The following is a 21092-nucleotide window of genomic DNA, read 5'->3' as shown; positions in this document are numbered from 1 at the left end:
AATGCAGTAAAAAATGGTTAACCACTTGTTAGGTGTAGTGTCCGTGACATGAAGCCAGTTGCAAATGGAAAGTGGTTTAATGTGAAAGTAAATTAGTTTGTTCAGTGTTATGTCTTAATTTCACCATAAATAACATTTCTATCTTAAAGTAATATAGGGAATAACTGATAACACTATTTCTGTTCCTTTTTGAAACCCTATACCGTTATTTCATCGGACAGTTTTTTTAACATTAAAATCTTAAAAGGTAGAAAAACATCTTTCACTGGTTTAATATATTTCATTTGATGTCTCACTCAAAACTAAGTTACTCTCTTATAAAAATGTAACTTCAGCTGGTAAACAATAGAATTACCAGCTTTAATCACTGTAACAAGTAATGTATGGATTTGGTGTCACGGACAATACGGCTGTCACGGACACTTCATTTGGCTCCTTTTTGATACGCTGAAACAATACAAAGAGGTAAATGGATTATATTTTTATAACACAAAAGGAAGGCAAACAGGCCACTTTGGCTAATGACATCAGATCTCTACTATCTGAATATGGCTGAAAGTTATGAGGGTGTCACGGACACTACAAAAATTTGGGACAAAAGATGTGGGCAACTTTCATGATTTGTCATTCATAGTCATTACGTTGACCCTATAAACATTTAGTACAACTAATCACAGTTGGTCTTCCAATTAAATAGATTTTGTAAGAAACATTCTAGGGTAATGTTTTACAAGTGATAATAGAGAGATAAATCAATGCTGTTGTCAAAATATAAAAAGCGTAACGACACACCAATTTCATTGCTATCACGCCATTTCTATTCAAATCCATGTATTAAGATGAAATAACTTGTAAAAGAAAGAAGAAATGCTACGTGATACTTTAAATATTATGAATAATCGAAAAAATAATCTAACAGTTTCAAAAAGTGAGTTTACAAAATGTGCTTTTCCAGATGAAACAGCGTAACGCCCATTTTGACCCATTTTTAAGGTACTTTTTTCACTACTCAGCTCAAAATCATCACAAAACCTCCATTTTTTCGATGGGGCCTGTTTGGTTCTACTGGTTGTTTCATATTAAGAACAATGTTTCATTAAATTTTGCTCAACATTTTTTTATATTAGAGTGTAACATGTCGAAATCTGTCTAGAGCACCCTGATTGTGACTGACCCGTTACTATAACATGTCGCACACAACTTTAGCGAAGCGAAGCAATGAATACATCGCTTAAATGGACGAAAGACAGCCTCGGGACAATTCTGTCCACCATTAGAGCTATCAACCCAGGGTAGAAAATACGATGGTTTCAATCGGGTTCGAACTCACGACGTACGGTACTCAGTCACCTAGAGGAGAAGCCACAGACAAAACCGCTCGGCCAAATCCCCAATCTCAAAAAAAAAATTAAGAATTTTTTTTGATAAAAATTTATTCTTAGTAGATATTGTCGTACATAACGACAGTTTATTTCATGATAAGAGCATAAATGACCATAAAATAGAGAGCCAAGCCGGCGGTGAACAAAACACTTTGGGCACAGCCATTTGTCACCTGTTGAAAAACAAGAGAGAATACGGTATAAAAAATACACACTTAATGTAGAACGCCCCTCGGGGACAGATATTTGAACTCTCAAACTTTTACAATTCTTTCCTGATCTATCTCTAGTGAGGGCTCGTTTTGACGGCCTTGGTAAATATAAAAACTTTGACCGTCTTTGTTTTTTTGAAAATTTTATTTTTATTTATTTATTTTATTTGATTTTATTTTTCTTCATAAAGTTAACACAGGGATGGCGGCCATTTTTAATTTCAAACATCGGTAAATTTTTGGTAATTTGTTTCTCTAATACCAAACTTTGCATTTTTATTCTTGATTTTGAAAGACAATGATTGAAAGATTGATCGAGCAAAGTTTGAGCAAAAGTTTAAGTCTTTCTCTTTCGAGGCGCAAACTACCTTAACAGAACAACGGCTAATGACAATTCACAGGTTATAGAGATAGAAAATGCGTTGAAATAATTTTATACCAGCTTAATAAAGTGCCCTCGTTTGTATATGATCGACTGTTTGCTAGATGCGGGCAGCACCATCGCCATTATTTGCCATCAAGTCGAATCCTTATGTAGGACATAAGCTAAGGAGAGCACGGGGCTTGCAAAATGTATGGCCACATCGTAAATTATACTATTTGTAATGGCAGCACCATGACGAAGTTATTCTGCAAAACCGTCTTCTACTAAATGACGTTCCACCGTTTGCATATTGGATGCAATAAATTAAATCGGACGATGTGCACGTGAATGAATAATTAGACGTTTGCAAAAGGCACCCATGACAGAAAATGCCATTGCGATTAAAAAGAACGGGCATGAAATGCGTGTACGGGCCTTTTTGGCTTCACCTTCTTTATGTACGAACCCTATACGCCTTAAAAACCGAAAGCCGAAGTACCGCGTATCTCTCGTATTCGGGTAATGAGTACCACGTTTGGCAGAGAGAAATGTTAAGACATCTTTCTTCTACTCCGTGTTTGACCTTGGCGCCTGGTTTAACAAAATAAAATAGACGTTTTCAAGGTGAATCTCCGTGTATGACCTTTGGCTGCTTTTCAAATTTAAGTGAAAGCGACATTTTGGAGGTGTGTCTACGTGAAAGGCCAAATGCATCACCTTTTATGCTTTTGAACATCGAGGCGTGCAATGAATGACAGGCAAACGGCATTGTCACCAATTGAAAGAGAGGTGTTCATCGTTGAATGTTGACATCAGACAAAAGAACACCTCAAATTCACATTCGACGTACCTAATACCCTCTCTGCCCTCTTTTCGTGGTCTGTAAGTATTAATCTTATCTTCGTATATATTCATAAAAATGCTGACAAAACAGTTAAGTGAAGATCGAAATGACAACGCATAGTGAACTGCCAGAAGTTTCAAGTAAGAAAATCCCTTCGTGAAAAGATCTGACATCTACTGACTGAGTGAAGTTTCATGGCTGTCTTGGCAAAGTCCTAACATATATTTTGCAGTGTATACAAGTAGACATGGATATTCCTGAGTAATCTGAAATTTTCTCATGGAATCTCAGTAATATTTACTGTGGAAATGGGTTATATTTGTATTGGATCGATGAAAATTGTTCCATGGCGTTCTTCATGCGCATTTAAATACATACTAACCTGTGACCTAGTGTAAAGCGCCAGTGAATATCGCTGATGGATACTAGGCGCTATATAAATTATTTATCCTTTATCCTTTAACCTGGAATGAAGTACATTCTTCATTACTCGTTGTTTCATAGTAGGGCAGCATTTGATCACAGTCCCTCCTCACATGATTTGATGAAGAAACTACCATTTACTTAATATTGTTACAGTAAAGATATCTCCCGTAACGTTTCTTAAGGTAGAACGCGCCTTGGGGACAGATATTCGGACTCTGAAATTTCGGAAATTTCTGTACTTCTTTTCTGGTCTACCACTTGTTGGGGCTCATTTTAAAGCTCTTTCACCGTCTTAGTTTTTCAAAAATCTAAAGTTTTGTTTTTACCCCATAGAGTTAACACAGGGACAGCCGCCACTTTGAATTGTAAATATCGCAAAACGTTGAATAATTTGTATCGCTTGTTCCAAACTTTGCACTTTGACCACTTATTTTTTATTGCTGACTTGGTAAGAGAATGGTTGAAAGTTTCATTTAGGAAAGTTTGGGCATAAGTGCACTGTTGATAAAATGAAGTCAGGGCATTTCTGTCATTACTATACGGAATAAAATCGCAAAAAAACATAAAAAGATACAGCTGCTGGCCCCTGAAAAATAAAAGACTGTCAGTAAGCAAAGATTACTTGTGCTGGCTACTAACATCTAATTACCAACTGAAGATTTTTGACTTACTGCTGTTTTCCCTTTTGACAAGAATCTATATACAACAGTTCTTGACATCTAGTTAGGCACACAGTGATAAATACATTCAAAGCTCATTCAAAATTGACTAAAATATTGTATTCGCAGTCAACGAATTTTGAAATTTATATACTACAATTGCCATGTCATCATTCACAAACACACACACACACACACACGTGTATATATATATATATATATATATATATATATATATATATATATATATATATATATATATATATATATATATATATATATATATATATATATATATATATATATATATATATATATATATATATATATATATATATATATATATATATATATATATATACAGGGCTCGAAATTAGCGGTAGTCCCGCGTCCACAGACTACCAACTTTTCCCTGGGGCTACCAAAGTCCATGAAATGGTAGCCTTCATGGACTACCAAGGCCTGGGATATGAAATTCAGTCAGCGTGCCATGTCTGGTCTTTCCCTTTTGGACGAGCTAAATGTAGTCAAACCCAACTTGACACAGTTAGGCCAGGCTACGACTTTGTGATGTACTTTGCAACAAAGTTTCAAAATCTAAACTGATGTACTTGGATGACAGGCACAAAATATAGTGGCCAATGAAAACGTCATGGTATTTTCATTGCATTTTGATCAAAATGTATCACTCACAAAATTCTCCCTACTACAGAAAGCCTGTGGTCTATTTTTAGCCCTGCTGACGAGATGGTGGTCATTGCCATGACGACTATCAAAATTGGCATGCAACTTTGAGAATGAAACGGGTTGTCCATACAATGATAGGTCACCAAACTTTTGAGTGTCACTGTCGTCAATTATATACCAGTTTCCTTTAGGTAAAGGTGTGCAAGTATTCACATCTATAGCTGTGGAAACGCAGCTATCTGTTGGCGGGGTAGCGTAAGTCGCTATGCGGGTCAACGGGGTTGACCTTTGACCCGCATAGCGACTTATGCTACCCCGCCAACAGATAGCTGCGTTTCCACAGCTATCACATCTAATGACTAACAAATTCACTTCATGGGCAGAATGTTGTAAAATAGCTTTTTCTTCTCTGGTAATGAAAAAATCCCTTAAATAAAATACGCATGGGCTACCAGCCATTGTCACTGGGCTACCAACTTCAGAAAATGGTAGTCCAAGTGGACTACCAGGGAAACAGTCAATTTCAAGCCCATATCTATATATCTATATATCTATATATCTATATCTATATATATATATATATATATATATATATATATATATATATATATATATATATATATATATATATATATATATATATATATTGCTCAGTTATGTATAATGTATACATTGCTCTGATAAGGTGTGGATGGGTCACAGTAAGAATATCTGTAGGTAATTACAACTTAACTCTAAACCACTCTGTTTTAAGGGTGGGGATTTGGCCAAACGGTTTTGACTATGATGTCTTCGCTAGGTGACTTGGTGCCGTAAGTTGTGAATTCGAGAATATATATATATATATATATATATATATATATATATATATATATATATATATATATATATATATATATATATATATATGAATGATACATGTGTAAAATGTTTAGCAGATTAGTTAACTTTCCCGTATACTAACGTGGCCGCAGCTATGCAGCATGAACCTTACTCCAGTTTGGATAATGATTTGGTCTACATAAAGGGGGTCGGTTTTGTGTTTGTTTGCCAATTGAATACTGTATATAATGGTCTTTCAAGAGACATGCCATGACACGCTTGACTTCGGCAGTTAACCTAAATAGGTCACATTGCCCTTTGACTACTACGTGTGTATGTATGTATGTATGTATGTATGTATGTATGTATGTATGTATGTATGTATGTATGTATGTATGTATGTATGTATGTATGTATGTATGTATGTATCTATCTATCTATCTATCTATCTATCTATCTATCTATCTATCTATCTATCTATCTATTTTTTCTCATGATTCGCGGAGCACGTGTACCTAAATTGGAGTAATAGCTGAGGTCAGTCTGCAGGATAGCAATTGCCTAAACTCTAACACTGCTGCACTTTGGGTTGGTTCAACTCTCGTGCGCTATAAATCTTATGCAGCCTTGATATTGAATTACCCTGGATCCATTGGCAGAACTTCGAGCGGGCTTGTTTTACACCCGGAAGCTTGTTTGTGGACACGGTATCAAGTGTCTGAATGCCAAAAAAGGCCGACGACTTGATTATTTAATAAAAGAATCACTGCTTACGTGATATTAGTGTAGGCCCTATACGCGTCCAATGAGAGAAGAGCAATCTGCCAAGGGTTGTATGCACAGGCGCGTACATTGCATGCAGCTTATTCAAAATGGCCGGCGCTGTATGGGGGCCCGTTCTAGTCAAAATTATGTTTTATTAATTTTAGTATGTTATAATTTATTTTATATAGACTGGAATTAATTAACTAGCACCTCGAATTAATTGTATGTTTCTTTCAATTAATTTTATATGCTTTAATTAATTTTGTGTAGTCATGCCGAATTAATTTTATGTGTTCCAATTAATTATTTCTGCTGATCTTCCCTGCAATTAATTTTATGTAGTCTAGAATTAACTTTGCTAACATTTCAAATTATTTATATGTTTTTTATGTGCCGGAATTAATTTTATGTAGGCTAGATTTAATACATTAATTCCTTCAATTAATTTTGGGTTCAAAATGTTTTCACGTGCTGCAATTGATTTAATGTGTGCTAGAATTAATTTCTACTAGTGTCTTGAATTGATTTTGTGTTTGGTCGAAGTAATTATGTGTGTTCGCTCGAATTAAATATGTGTTTGAGCGAATTAATTATGTGTTCGCTCGAATTAATTATCTGTGTTTGCTCGAATTAATTATATGTGTTTGCTCGAATTATTTTCGGCTGATCCCACAGTCCTTTGCGCACGCTTTCTTAAATCAATATGGCGGCTCCCGACCGGAGTGGTATTATTCAGGCGCTCGAACCGTGATCTGTGAAAATGGAAATCAATATATATGACGCTTGCCCAAAATTAGATATGTGCATATTTAATGAGGTACCAGATATGGCATCATAAGGTCTCCCATCATACCAAATATGAATGGTGTAGCCCTTTTGGTTGCTGAGTTATGGACATTTATGTATATTCGGGGTCAAAGGTCACTAGGGTCACGTAATATTTGGTCAAAAAAGTGTATCCAATAGTTATCCTTATATTCCTTATATACCAAAAAACAGACCTCTAGCTCTTTTGGCTTGCCAAGAATAAGATATGTGCATAATAAATACAGGATACAGCATGTGTTGTCATAAGGTGTCCCATCATACCAAATATGAAGGGTGTAGCACTTGTGGTTACCGAGTTATGGACATACATGTATATTTGGGGTCAAAGGTCATCAAGGTCACGTGATATTTTGACACAAAATTGCCTGGCCATAAGGGCTATAGCGCCCATCTATTACCCCGAGGGGCCATGTGTTACCAGAAACACATCGCTGTTCTCCGAGGCCGTAGCTCCAGAGCTTGAGCCCGGCTTGGGCCCGTTGTCCACTGCTGCAAAGACAAAGGCGTGAAAGCTTTTCACAGCCCGATTTCATAAATCAGCGAAATTCACGAATTCTGAGAGTTTCCGGTGATAGAAACTGGTCAACGGTCAGATGGTTGCATAAACAATCGATCGACTGGCCTCTTTTGCCTAAAATCATACCATACCCTATGCTACTCGCGAGAAATCGTCTTGAAATCGGCTGGGCACACCAACCCAGCGCTATGGGGGCCCGTTCTAGTCAAAATTATGTTTTATGTTTTTTTGTTTTATGTTTATTTGTTTTTATGTATATTTCAGCTCTTTGAATAGTATTTGTATGGGCTCCTGATGGTCGCTGTTATGTTACACACTTTTGATAGTGTATATTTGTCATGCGTATAACTTTCCCCTCGTTTCGATGACACGTGATGAAAGAGAACGCAACATGCAACAAAGGTACGTATCTCCCTGCCATTGCACCACATCAACGATGCGAAATATCAGATGTCAATCATCAACTAGATACATTTCAAGAATCAGGGACATCACTGAGTCAGAATTTTACCGAGGCAACAGGTAAGAGCTACATTTGAACAGAACTGCATGAGCATGCTAAATTGTAGCCTTTTTACTTCTACCAGCACAGCTAAGCTAAGCTCGGCCTGAACATTCTTGTCCTGACACGAGGACAATATGATGCGGTTGACCTAAATTTTCATTGAAATATGGTTCTGACCGAAGGGATTAGTTTTTTGTTGAGGGACACAGGCTATTGCCTTCCAATCATCATCGATGTGCAAGCTACATGTACATGTATGAAAGCGCGTGACAATGTTTGACCTGTATGAACCTTCTTCAACAATAACCAACCTGCAGGGCGATCTTTCTGTCCCTATCATGTAATATGTAAAATATGAGGAATTAAGTCATGTCGGAGAGCAATACACATATTGCTGACTTATTACCCCTGGTATGTTTACAGAACACTTTCATTGCACGTAATTTGCGCGTTATGGTTAATTTAGCGAATGTTGTATATCGATGTGTTTTGGCAATACATTACTATTATATATACTGTGATGTTATTTTAATGTTCTAAAATATCTTACTTTTCCATCATTTTCAGTTTGACAAGAAAGCGGCCCGAACCAGAATATGGATGATGAAATTTAGCTAATCATGTTGAAACGTATGGAGATAGGCGGGAGACATAATTGAACAAACGCTTTTGTTTATGAATGTTAGTGCCATTTGAAATCAATATTTGACTGTTGTTTCCCACTTGTCACTTTGTAAGTCTGAATTTTTGTTCAATGTAATTTACAAATGATATTTATGCCGTCAATACATGCATTTCTTTAAAAGAGGGTATTGCAAGATGAATGCGTTGTTATTATTGGGAGATTATCCATGCTACCATACATTTTCACATTAAGTGGAAATTACAATATGATAACGTTTGTTGATCCACTGTGTACTTGACAGTGTATAAGTTCCCCTTTAGGCTATTCAAAGAAAATTCTTAGTTTGCCGTCCTTGGATTTTTGAAAAACCTACCAGCCAGCCAGGGAAAAAACAAACATAAACAAAAAACACAAGTGTACCTTAGAAGTTCATTTTTTATTTGATTTCTTTTGGAAACATAATATTTTATTTGTAATAGTGTTAACATTGTATTTGTTTTCTAAATTTTCTCTGAAAACCTACCCACACGCGGGCGGCAATCAAAGATATTTTTTAAAGTACCTTACTTGGCAAACTCTGCAACATTTGCTGAGATGTGTTTGTGTCTCTACTAGCACGACTTCCTTAACACTATGTACATTCTCATGTTAATGGTGATTGAATGTCATGCCGCTAGACTGACTAAAGTCATGTAATTATGTAGATCAAGGCAAACATACAGGGTTCATGGGGCGATTTCAGTACACTATTAGACTGGATAACGAGAAAGAAGATTCGTGATTATGAGAATCAAAAATTTGTAATTACAAGAATTAAAAACTCGATATTGCGAGAATAATAAATCGTTATTTCGAGACTTAAAAAATTCGTAATTACGAGAATTAAAAACGAATTTCATTTATCGTAATTACGAAAAACAAAAGCTCGTAATTTCGACACCTTAACTTGTCACTACGAGTTTTAATCCTCGTAATTACGAGGATTAAAACTCGTAATCGTATGAATGGGTGTCGGAGAGATACATAGAAATCATACAGCAGAATTGTTCAAATATATCGGAAAATGCTAGTTGCTCGTCATAATTTCATAGCAAACCAAACATGGAACAACTGCTGGTCTATCCTGGATGTAAATAATTAACATAACATTTCAAGGTATTTGTAGTGTTAGGATTATCTTTTCAGCTTGTCGGTGACGACATCAAAGTTCAATCACTCATCTATTCATCTAAGGATGTCTTATAATTACTTTCTACATGTTATCAAATCATAATCATGCAAAAACCTGATATTAAAATATAACAATACGTTCGAAAATTAAAGATATGGTTTTATACATTACGTCTCATAACTAAGAGATCAAGGCTCATGGTAACGAGAATAAAAAACTCACAATTACGAGATTTGAAATCATGTTTGATTTACGATGGTGTCACTGAATTCCCATTGGCTAATTATCCCATACTACCAGCTCTGGTTGGATAGTGAGTGTTGTTTACTTGTTGAAGGGTTAAAGGCTAGTGTACATGCGAAACAGTTCTCGCTCGTTTTCCCTGTAATTGCCGTTTGAAAAACGACGCAAAGCAACCTATGATTCCATTTAAGTCTCATTAGATAGTAATCTTTGTCGTAGCAATCGTTTCAAAAATCTTCAACGCTGTAAAGTCATTTGTCGTGTTTGCAGACGAGCCTTTCTGTTATGTTTACAAAACAATAGTTGCTTACAAACAACAACAGTCCCGGCTTCCTGTGCTCAGTAACACAAGGTTATGGCATAATATACAAGCAGCACGTGCGCTGCAGAGTAGCTGACCTTCGTTATACATGTAATAATGTCATATATGATAGTCACCGCCGATGATTACTGATAGATTATTCTTTGATACAATTGTTACCTTGCAGGTGGCGATTAAACTCACTCAAGATGTCATTATCTGGAAAGAGCTACCTGCATGCTGCATCAGGCATTCCGTTCACCGGGAAAACATTGTGCGATGCACTCGACCAATCAGCTGCCGAGTTCCCTGATAGAGAGGCGTTTGTCTTTGCTTCGAAATCTACAAAACAACGTATCACTTTCAAGAAACTGCGGGAGGATGCCATCCGTTTAGCTGCTGGTTTAGTTCACTTAGGTCTGAAGCCAGGTGAACGTGTCGGCATATGGGCGGAGAATTGTTACGAATGGATCACGTCATTTTATGCGATGGCCTATGCAAAGCTTGTTTGCGTCCGTGTAGTGGTTGGTTTTAATGAAGTATACTTCGAACATCTGGTGAACAAAACCAAAATGGCAGCTTTGATTATCGGGCCTGGTGATCAAGAAAGAGTTCTGTCGAATGTCGCACCTGAGTTATCAAATAAAACAAACGAACATTATACAGGTAAAGAAGCAACCCTTCGTACTGTGATTCGTCTTGGCATTGGGAGAAAGCTAGGAATGATTTGCTATGAAGAAGTGATGAAGATGGGAGATGACGAAGACTTTGGACGAGTTGGACAATTACGAGAAACCGTTGATCCTGATGACGAAATGATGATGTTAACTACCTCCGGCAGTACAGGCTTACAAAAGGTGGTGGTGAGATCGCATAGAATTTCTCTTGAAAATGTACATGTATACAGTCGACACTGGACACAAATAGTGGGGGCAGACATATGCTATATGGCAATGAACATGTTCGCGCATGGAAGTGGGGAGCTGTCCTTGATTGCGGGCGTGAGCCATGGTTTCACAGTTATAGTGCCAGATTCAAATTCTGACGCAGAAAGTCTTGTAAATTTTATCAGGGAAGAACGTGTTACAGTAGCTTTTCTACAGTACACATTTGTCTTAGATTTTCTTAGGTATGCGGATGTGGACAAGCTCAATAAGAGTCGTCTGAAATACGTCTTCACAAGTGGCAACCTCGCTCCAGCTGAAACTTTGGAAAGGGTTCGAAAGGAGTTAAACTTGAACATCTTCACAGTACTAGGAATTACAGAATTGGGGCATGTAACTTTCAACAACAATCCGGAGAAATTCTGGAAAATCGGATACCCTATAGATCATTTTGAAGTCAAGATTATCAATGACAGCGGTAAGATCGTACCACGTGGTAGGGTTGGCGAACTGTGTGCCCGATCACCTTACACAATGGTGAGATATTGGGACGATGAAGAGCAAACAAAATCAGCCATAGATGAAAGCGGCTGGTATCGCACAGGCGACATGTGTAAAATGGAAGAAGATGGATGCCTTGACATCATTGGGCGAAAGAGCGATATCATCATTAAAGATGCAGGAAATATTTATCCTGTTGAAGTCGACCAAGTTCTTGTCAGGCATCCAAAGGTAAAGCTGTCAAGAACTATCGGTGTGCCAGATCAGCGATTCATAGAAGAGGTCTGTGCCTGTGTTTGTCTTGAAGAAGGAGAAGAGGTAACAGTAGAAGAACTTTTGCAGTTTGCGCGCCGATTTTTGCCAGAATTTCACGTGCCAAAATATATCTTGTTCGTCGACTCCATTCCATGTGGTCCAACGGGTAAAGTGCGCATTCAAGAACTTCAAGCAAAGGCTATGACGATGTTCGGAATTTAGGCGAATGTACTAATTTTTGCAGCAAGGCTTGTTAGTGACTATTGCTGTTTGTGTTAAATTGGAGGTACACTTCACCGCTTCAAAGTTTATCCAGAGCCCTTCCCTGTAATATCACAATTATATTGCATGTACCACGGAGTAAGAGGAAAACTTGAGCGGTCGTGCTTTCTCCTGCACTTCCCTCCTTGCCTGAAACGTCCCAGAACAGAAGTGTACCAGTCACTCAGTCTAAATATTTTAAGAACAACATCAAAACTCATCTTTTTAGAACAGCATACTAAACAACGCTGTTCTGCCTCCGTTATGCGATATTAAACACTACCACCTTTTTTATTTCGAGCATAGAAATAAATTTGATTGATTTAATGATTGATTGATTGATCGATAGATAGATAGATCGATAGATTGATTCATTGATAGCGAAGCTGAGTAAGTAACATTTATTTAACGTACATAAGACTTGAAGGTCACTGTGCACTGAAGGCAACTCTCAAATGTTTCTACGTAGTGTATAAGAAAGGAAGAAAGGTGTTCATATTGGTATTCATAGCTGCTCTTTTTATCTCCTGAGTCAGTGATTGTAAATAAGGAGTTGTTATCTAGTCCATTCACACTAATGTGATGTCAACAGTCTTTAATTTTCGTATGTATGACTTTCCATAATGTAATTAAATAGATTCAAGCTAAACATTTTGAAGATCTATAACAATTCGGTCCCGAACTAAAAATCGTAAGTAATATCGTATATTTTGCAAGAATAGAGTGAGAAAACTAGGATACCTTTCTTTACGGTAGTCTTTTAGAATGGGTCAAGATGGGGGCAGGATGTTCTCTTGTAATGGAATTTTTTACAAGCGAGGGTGAAATGGACATGCAAAGGATTTTTGTATCATACGGACACGAATGAAGTCATCAGACCACAGTTTATCCACAAGATATGAACCGAAAATGTTCCCGTGTTTCAGTATATTGCAGTTGTCAGTAAATTTAGTCCTTTGCCACACGTTTTCATTTGTTGCATAGCAAGTGTTATTGCCTTCAGTCATGTTTTTCAAGCTCTATATACCAAACAATTATAGCTCATTAAACTACGCAATTATGAATTAGCTGACGCGAAAATTTAAAATGTCTTTCACGGTTGTATAACTGTATAACGTTGTTATCAATAGACATAGTACTGTCACGATCAACTATGGTCAGGCCCTTTAGTAAAATCTGCCTAACTTGGAATTTCATTTCAAATGCAAATTATCGATTAGCTGGCACGAAAATGTAAATTCTCTTCCACTAATACGGTATCATTGTCTCATCCATAGTTACTTTCATAAATTTTGCTAGAGTTCTTCAAGTTTTATGTCGCTAATAAGAAAATTCGTCAATTAAGATAAATTAGACATTAGCTGAATGCTCAATGACTTCAATAAGGATGTATCATAGTATCTTCACTTTACATAGCAAGTTTCGTCAACTATGATCAAGAAATTTCAGATATATATCCCTAATTAGAAAAGTTTATTAAAAAACAAATTAGCAATTAGCTGATCACTAATGCTAAGCGATTTTCAATAATATTATATCAAAGTATCTTCAATTTCGATAGGCAGTTCGTTGACTTTGATCAAATCAATCCATATATATCCCTAATTAGGAAAGTTCGTTATATATGCAAATCAGTAATTAGCTAAAGAAAATGCTAAATGACGTTCATTGATATTGTATCGTCAATGTACCTAGCAAATTTTGTTAACTTTGATCGATACGATCCAAATATATATCCCCGATTAGAAATGCTCATTAAACATGCAAATTGTTAATTAGCTGATCAAATCTCCTGACAACTTTCATAGATGTTATAATCTCAATTTCTTCAATGTACATAGCAAGTTTCATCAACTTTGATTAATCCATTCCAGATATGTATCCCTAATTAGGAAGATTAATTAGTTATGCAAATTTTTAGGTAGGTGACCTCAAATTACAATTACTTAACACGTTTACTCATGTTATGTCGTAGTATCGTCAATGTACATAGCACGTTTTTTCAACTTTGATCGATACAATCAAGACAGATATATATCCCCAATTACAAAGTTGAATATACAAACTAGTAATTAGCCAATATCAAATGGCGAACGCTTTTTAATTATATTATATCATAGTTCTTTCGATTTGAATATAGAAAGTTTGGTCGATTTTGATCATACAGATATATATCCGTAATTAGGAACGTTTGTTAAATATGCAAATTAGTAATTAGCTATAGTACAAATGAATTATTGTTATATCGACAATGACCATAGCAAGTTTATTAACTTTGATTAATTCATTACAGATATATTTCCCGAATTAGGAATGTTCATGATATATGAAAATTTGTTATCAGCTTAGCTCAAACTGCTAAACGATTTTCATTCATATTTTATCGTAGTATCTGCAATATACATAGCAAGTTTCGTCAACTTTGATGAAGTTGATCCACATATTTATACCTGATCAGAAAAGTAAGCAATTAACTTTAATGTTACCTTTCTTAATATCTTTCAGGGCTGATATATCCTAGTGTGATCAACATTTGTAGCAAATCTCATCATATTTTGTGCAGCCGTTCTCAGTATATATCCTTTTTTTCTAAATTTAAATCATTAGTTATGCCAATATGCACAAGTGTGCCTGCCACACTCACCATAAAGTAATCAGTTTTTGCAATTTCTAAACAGAATATATGTACCAAATTTCATTCAATCCTGTCAGCTGTTCTTGAGACATCAAGCCAACAGGCAGACACGCACACCGACACACTCATACACAGACAGAGTTGTGAAATTAGCTTGTGTGTGAACACGTGATCTAAAAATACAAAAAACAACAGTATAATCCTTGCTACAATAAATTTAGCTTTCAAATTGTACACACAAACAATGTTGAAATCGTATAGTCGTTTTTGTGATGTAGATGGTCAATAAAATTCTTTTCTAAATATGCCATTCAGCCTTTCTTAGTTTCTTGTTTTATGTTGTACACTTCTGCACTCAAACCTGACGGAGTGAAGACCGTGGTGTAAATATTTTATGACTTCTAAGGGATCATGTTTTAATGCTACTGATTATATATTGCTAGTAGAAATCATATGAAACCTTACGTTCTTGGATTAAAAGCTATTATAGACCATACTGTTATGGCTGTTCAATCTTTGAAATTTTCAGCGGAGGATCATACTTCAGTAATAGCCAGAATGATTCAGGGTGTCACGTTTTGTCAAAAAGTAGTTTAGAAATAACGGTAGGGGTAATTTTGTCCGAAACTTTGTTGATTCCTTCAAGTAAACAAGAATAGTATAGTCTGTCCTGGTAGGACATTGTATCATTCTGAAATTGGGAAGTAGTATCGCCGGGGTTGTTATGTACTTTCATCTGCTTCAAGGTGTTTCTTTCACATTGCATCTTTGGGCTCTGTGTTTTGAATACAGGGTTTCTGATGTACCATTTTCACACTGCTTCTTCTTAATGAGTACTCGGCCAGTTAGCGTTTGGTGATGTGATCGCTATAATGTTATACGTGCATCAGTGTATACAATTAGGTAATCATCAAATTTATGCCAAGCTGACCTTTTGTGTTGGTTAATTTAGTATCGACATTAAGGTGACGTAGGAAGAACTGCGAATTAGGAAACTCCGCGGCTGCTCAATGTTATTCAGAATGATAGTAAGACATGGCACAAGAACATGTTCGCAATGAATGAGCTCATGGACTTAGACAGCAGAGATGCAATATGTGTGTCATGACAATTAGGCCATGGACTAGAGGAGATCTACCTGCACCCCCCAACAGATAACAAACCTGTATTTTTCAGAAGCCTTAGGATCCCTAGAATATAAAATGGAATTTTAACAGAAAAAATATAGGCATGCAATGTCTGTTACGGTCATGTTTTGAAGGGTAACGCAGAATCACGATTTTGTGACCCACAAGCATTTTCGTCAAATCTGTCTTCTTGTAAGTCATCTGCAGAGCTTGTTTTTTAACTAACCTCACCTGTTTGGTATCATTAGAAACGCAATTCATTCCTCTTTAAGGTGGCATATTGTACTATTCAATATCTTCTACAGTTTTTGTGAAATGTGACCATAACTTACCCAACACCCAAAAGTTTAACATTGCAAATTACAGTAAATCTCAAATTCTAACAAATTTTAAGCTAGGCATAATAAAAAATGCGATGCTCTTTATGAAATCTGTTTTATTTGGTAGAGGTACATGTCAGAAATTTGAAATAGACTTTTAACAGAAAAAGTATTGAAACTCTACAGCTGTAACAGTCAGACTTTTAACAGAAAAAGTATTGAAACTCTACAGCTGTAACAGTCATATTTTGAAGGGTACAGCAAAATCTCAGTGTTGCAGAATTGCATGCATATTTATTAAACCTGTCTTCCTATAATTCATCTGCTGAGCTTGTTTTTGAATATAACCTAATTTGTTAGGTATCATTAGAAAGTTAATTAACTAGTCTTTAAAATGACAATATCGTGTATAGTTTTCATAAAATATGACCAAAACTTACTGCATGCCCCAAAGGTTACATCGAAAATTGCTGTCGTAGCTAACATCAAATTCTACGAATTTTTTTCCTATACATAAAAAATCGGGCAATTTTTTGTATGAAATCTATTTCATTTGGTAACGGGTCATGTCAGAAATATAAAATAGACTTTACATGATACATGATTAATGATACCAAACAGGTGAGGTTATTTTTAAAAATAAGCTCAGCAGATGACTTACAAGAAGACAGATTTGACGAAAATACTTGTGGGTCGCAAAATCGTGATTTTGCGGTACCCTTCAAAACATGACCGTAACAGCTATTGCATGCCTATATTTTTTCTGTTAATATTCCATTTCGTATTCTAAGGATCCCAAGGCTTCTGAAAAATACAGGTTTGTTATACTGTGGGGAGGGGGGGTGCACGTAGATCCCCTCTAGCCCACGGACTAAATGGTTTCTGCTATGATTTTAAGGCCAAAGATTCTTCACTTCAAATTTTCGTAGTTAGACTGCACGATTATATATTATCAACATTTATAAATATGTCCGGAAACATGAATTAAAATTTATGTTAACGAACTACAAGCATGTCTCAACGACTTCAGTCGAACAGAAATTGTAGCGATGCATATCGGTTTATTTACAGAAGATTCGAATCCAGATCTTTGGATAATCTTTTCAAATATGTGACTTCTGGGTGAATAATTATAAATCTGGTTAAATTTAGTAGAAGATGCAGAAAGTGAAGTAAATATTGAATGTTGCATTATAATTGTTCGGTACTAGCAGGTTTGATGCTTAGTTGGTAAGTTATTGCCACGAACACAATCTCAAAAGGTTATATTCATGTGGCTAAAACGTGCATTTGCATACTAAAACGTGACGTGTTGAGGATTGCTTCAACATTTTCAATGAGCAATATAGCGATAACTACAGGAAAATGTAACTGACAATTGCATGTCTGTGCTGTATTCAGATCCAGGCAGTTGGGATGTTCTTCAAACGCTTTCAGAAATGAAAGGCACAGTAAAGCTGTCTACAGCTTAATGATAATCTTAATAATAATCGTTATGCATACAAAAATTCATTATTAACAGGTTGTACTTCGTGAAAATATTACACCAGCCAATTGAAAACTCACAAGCTGTCAATATCGCGCCAGAGCTACCTACACGCTACATCGGGGCACTCAATTTACGGCGAACATTGTGACGATCTCGACCAATCGGCAGCAAGGTTTTCGGACAGAGGGGCCTTTGTTTTTGCGTCGAAATTGAAAAGACCGCGAAAAGACCGCGAGAAGATGTTATCAAGTTAGCTTCAGACTTTGTTCCTTTGGATCAGAAGCCTCGCGAATGTGTTGGCATCTGGGTGGAGACTTGTTACGAATGGATCGCATCATATTATGCAATTGCCTATACCAAACTGGGTTGTGTCCGAATAGTGATTGGTGACAATGAGGTATACTTCCAACATTTGGCAAACAAAACGAAAGTTGCAGCTTTGATTGTCAGTCCTTGCGATCAAGAATGAGGTCTTTTGAAAGTCGCACCAGAGTTATTAAATAGAACATTCAAACAAATGTGACAAATCTAAATTACTGACTCTCCGTACTGTGATTCATCTTGACAGTGAAAGCAAGCAAGGCACGATTAGCTATGCAGAAGTGATGAAGATAAGAAATGAAGATGACTTACGACAAGTAACAAAATTACGAGAAACCGTTTATCTCGACTACGAAATGATGATGGTAGTGAAATCGCACAGGTGTTCGCTTGATGGCGCACACGTATATGGCAGACGCTTTCAAGAAATAGCGAAGACAGACTTATGCTACATGTCAATGAACTTGTTTACGCAGGCAAGTGGGGACCTTTCAACTGTCGCAGGTGTAAGCCAAGGGTATACGGTGATCGTTCCAGATTCAAATTCAGATGTGGAATTTCTTGTCAGTTTGATCAGGGAAGAGTGTGTGTCGGTGGCGTGTCTTGTGTTCTCATTTGTCTTAGATTTCCTGAAGTATGGGAAGGTGAATGAGCTTGGTCAAAGTTCCCTGAAATACGTCATCACTACTGGCAACCTCCTTCCACCTGAAATTTTGATTAAGGCGAGAAAGATTCTAAATCTTTACTCTCTACTAGGAACTACGGAAACAGGATTCATGACAATAAATAATAATCCTAAGAAATTCGAGAAAACTGGTTATCCCATGGATCACTTTGAAATCAAGATAATCGACGACAATGGTCACATAGTACCGCGTGGTACAGATGGTGAGCTGTGTGCCCGGTCGCCTTACATAATGTTGAGGTATGAAGACGATGAAGACAAAATAAAATCGGTCATAGATCAAAGCGGCTGGTACCGTACAGGTGACATGTATAGGCTGGAAGAAGATGGATGCATCGACAATGTCATAAAAGTCACCGTTGGCTGTTTGCGCGTGTGTTTGTGTCTGCTTATGTTTATGTCTGTTTGAATGTATGTGTGCTTGTATGCATGAGACCATGTCTGTGCGCGTGTATTATATTTTGGCCAAGGGCAAGGGATTGAATTTATATCATAACAGAATAAAAGAACTATGGCAATGTCATAAATGTGACTGTATCATTTGTTGTCTTGTACAGTCTTTAACACGCAATTAGATCTCTTTACAGATTTTTGCATCTTGAACGTCGTAGCTTTGTTTCAACATTTTAATTCTTTTTTTGCATAAATTTGCCTTTGACATAAAAAAAGTACTGTGACTTACGTAACAGACGTTTATACTCTGAATGACATCTTAATAAACGAATGTGTTGGTTGAGTAAGCGATTGTTGTGATTTAATTAGTATTCGTATATCCCGGTCGTGGCGAGACTGTTATATTGGTTTCCAAAATGTGGCATACACAACCACTTGTTGCCTGTGTTTAAAGCATTTACATTTGATTACCTTGTGGCAGGCAAACACCGTTTAAAAATCTTGCTCACATACTATCAATACCATAGTTGAATAAACCAAATAGTCTAAGATTAGGTCACACATTCTGACGTACTCTCCTGGGCTGGTGTCCTACATGAGGATACGACTCGATTGCAAATAATGGCGATGATGCTGCCAGCATCTAGCTTGAACAGTCGATCATATACATGCCGGCGACACTTTGTCAAACTGGTATACACATTTTATCAACGCATTTTCTATCGGTATGCCGTGATTATGTGTTATGTCAGTGTTAACCTGTGAATGGTTATTATCCCCTTTTCTGATATGTATGTATTTCTATATCGTATTCTCTTTGCTTTTCGATAAGTGACAAATTGTCATAGCTTTGCCAAAACCTTTATTTTACTTCTCGTTTGAAGTGGTTTATTCAACTACGGCTAGGCAATTTCTCATCATGAAATAAACTGACGTCCTCATTTATGACAATATCTTACTTACAATAAACCTGGCGTAAATTTTCGCATAAAATATATGTGGCCGATGAACAAACTATTGAAATACTAGACTCATAATATACTTTAAAATTTATCTGAATTAAAAAAACACAATTATTCAACGGAACATTTTGAGATGACACAGAGTCTTCCTTCATGACGTATCTCTGAACGCGCAGAAATATTTGTAGAGAAAAATAACTTCAGTCGCATCAATTAATATAGAACGTACATCAACAGGAACTCTGTGGTTTCTGTCGTAACCTAGCAACAATAAAATGAAGGGTTCTGCAAAACGGTCTTCTGGACGCCTTTGTGTCTCCTCTATGCATGGCCAGTCACATAGTTCGTTCTGGATGCAATAAATTAAATACGTGAATGAATAAGACGTCTATATAAAGCCTCATTATGTCATGGTGAATAAGATTGAGGGCGAGTACTGCGTTTACGAGCCTAGTGTGGCTGAACCTTCTTTTTGTAGGAACCTACACACCTAAGAAGCCGAAAGCCGAAATGCTGCATATTCCTCGTTTTCAGATAATTACAGCGTAAGAATATTAGAAATGCGTTGCTGAATATCATTCAACCCTTCGAGCGCAAAAGTCAATTTTTGTCACCTTTAAAAAATATCCCCGGTAAATTTTTTTTTTCAGATCTTTGCCAAAATTTTGATAAAAAACTGTAACAGATGAAATTTAATGTCCATCTAGTTCAAAATTATCAACAAATTACAGAAAAATTTATAAAAATTGGTTAAATGTTGCAGTAAAATTTTAGTGGGAAAAATACTGCACTCAAAGGGTTAAGGTACCTGGCTTGTGTACTCTACTTTTATATAGTGAATACAACGTTTGGTACAAAGAAATGTTACGACATCTTTCTTCTACTCCGTGTATGACCCTGTCTAAAAA

The 21092-nt window shown here is 36.4% G+C and overlaps 1 protein-coding gene across 1 annotated transcript; it reads left to right on the top strand.

The window, feature by feature from the left end:
* Window positions 1-2762: 2762 nt before the first annotated feature.
* On the top strand, window positions 2763-15196 carry LOC139147855 (medium-chain acyl-CoA ligase ACSF2, mitochondrial-like). The gene is made up of 2 exons (XM_070719066.1): window positions 2763-2840; window positions 10539-15196. Exon 2 carries the CDS (start codon window positions 10561-10563, stop codon window positions 12211-12213), a length of 1653 nt encoding a protein of 550 aa, XP_070575167.1. The 5' UTR covers window positions 2763-2840; window positions 10539-10560; the 3' UTR covers window positions 12214-15196.
* The last annotated feature ends 5896 nt before the right edge of the window (window positions 15197-21092 follow it).

Source organism: Ptychodera flava, chromosome 13, assembly GCF_041260155.1.
Source record: "Ptychodera flava strain L36383 chromosome 13, AS_Pfla_20210202, whole genome shotgun sequence".
Classification (NCBI taxonomy): domain Eukaryota; kingdom Metazoa; phylum Hemichordata; class Enteropneusta; family Ptychoderidae; genus Ptychodera; species Ptychodera flava.
This window is presented reverse-complemented; position numbering and strand designations above follow the sequence as displayed.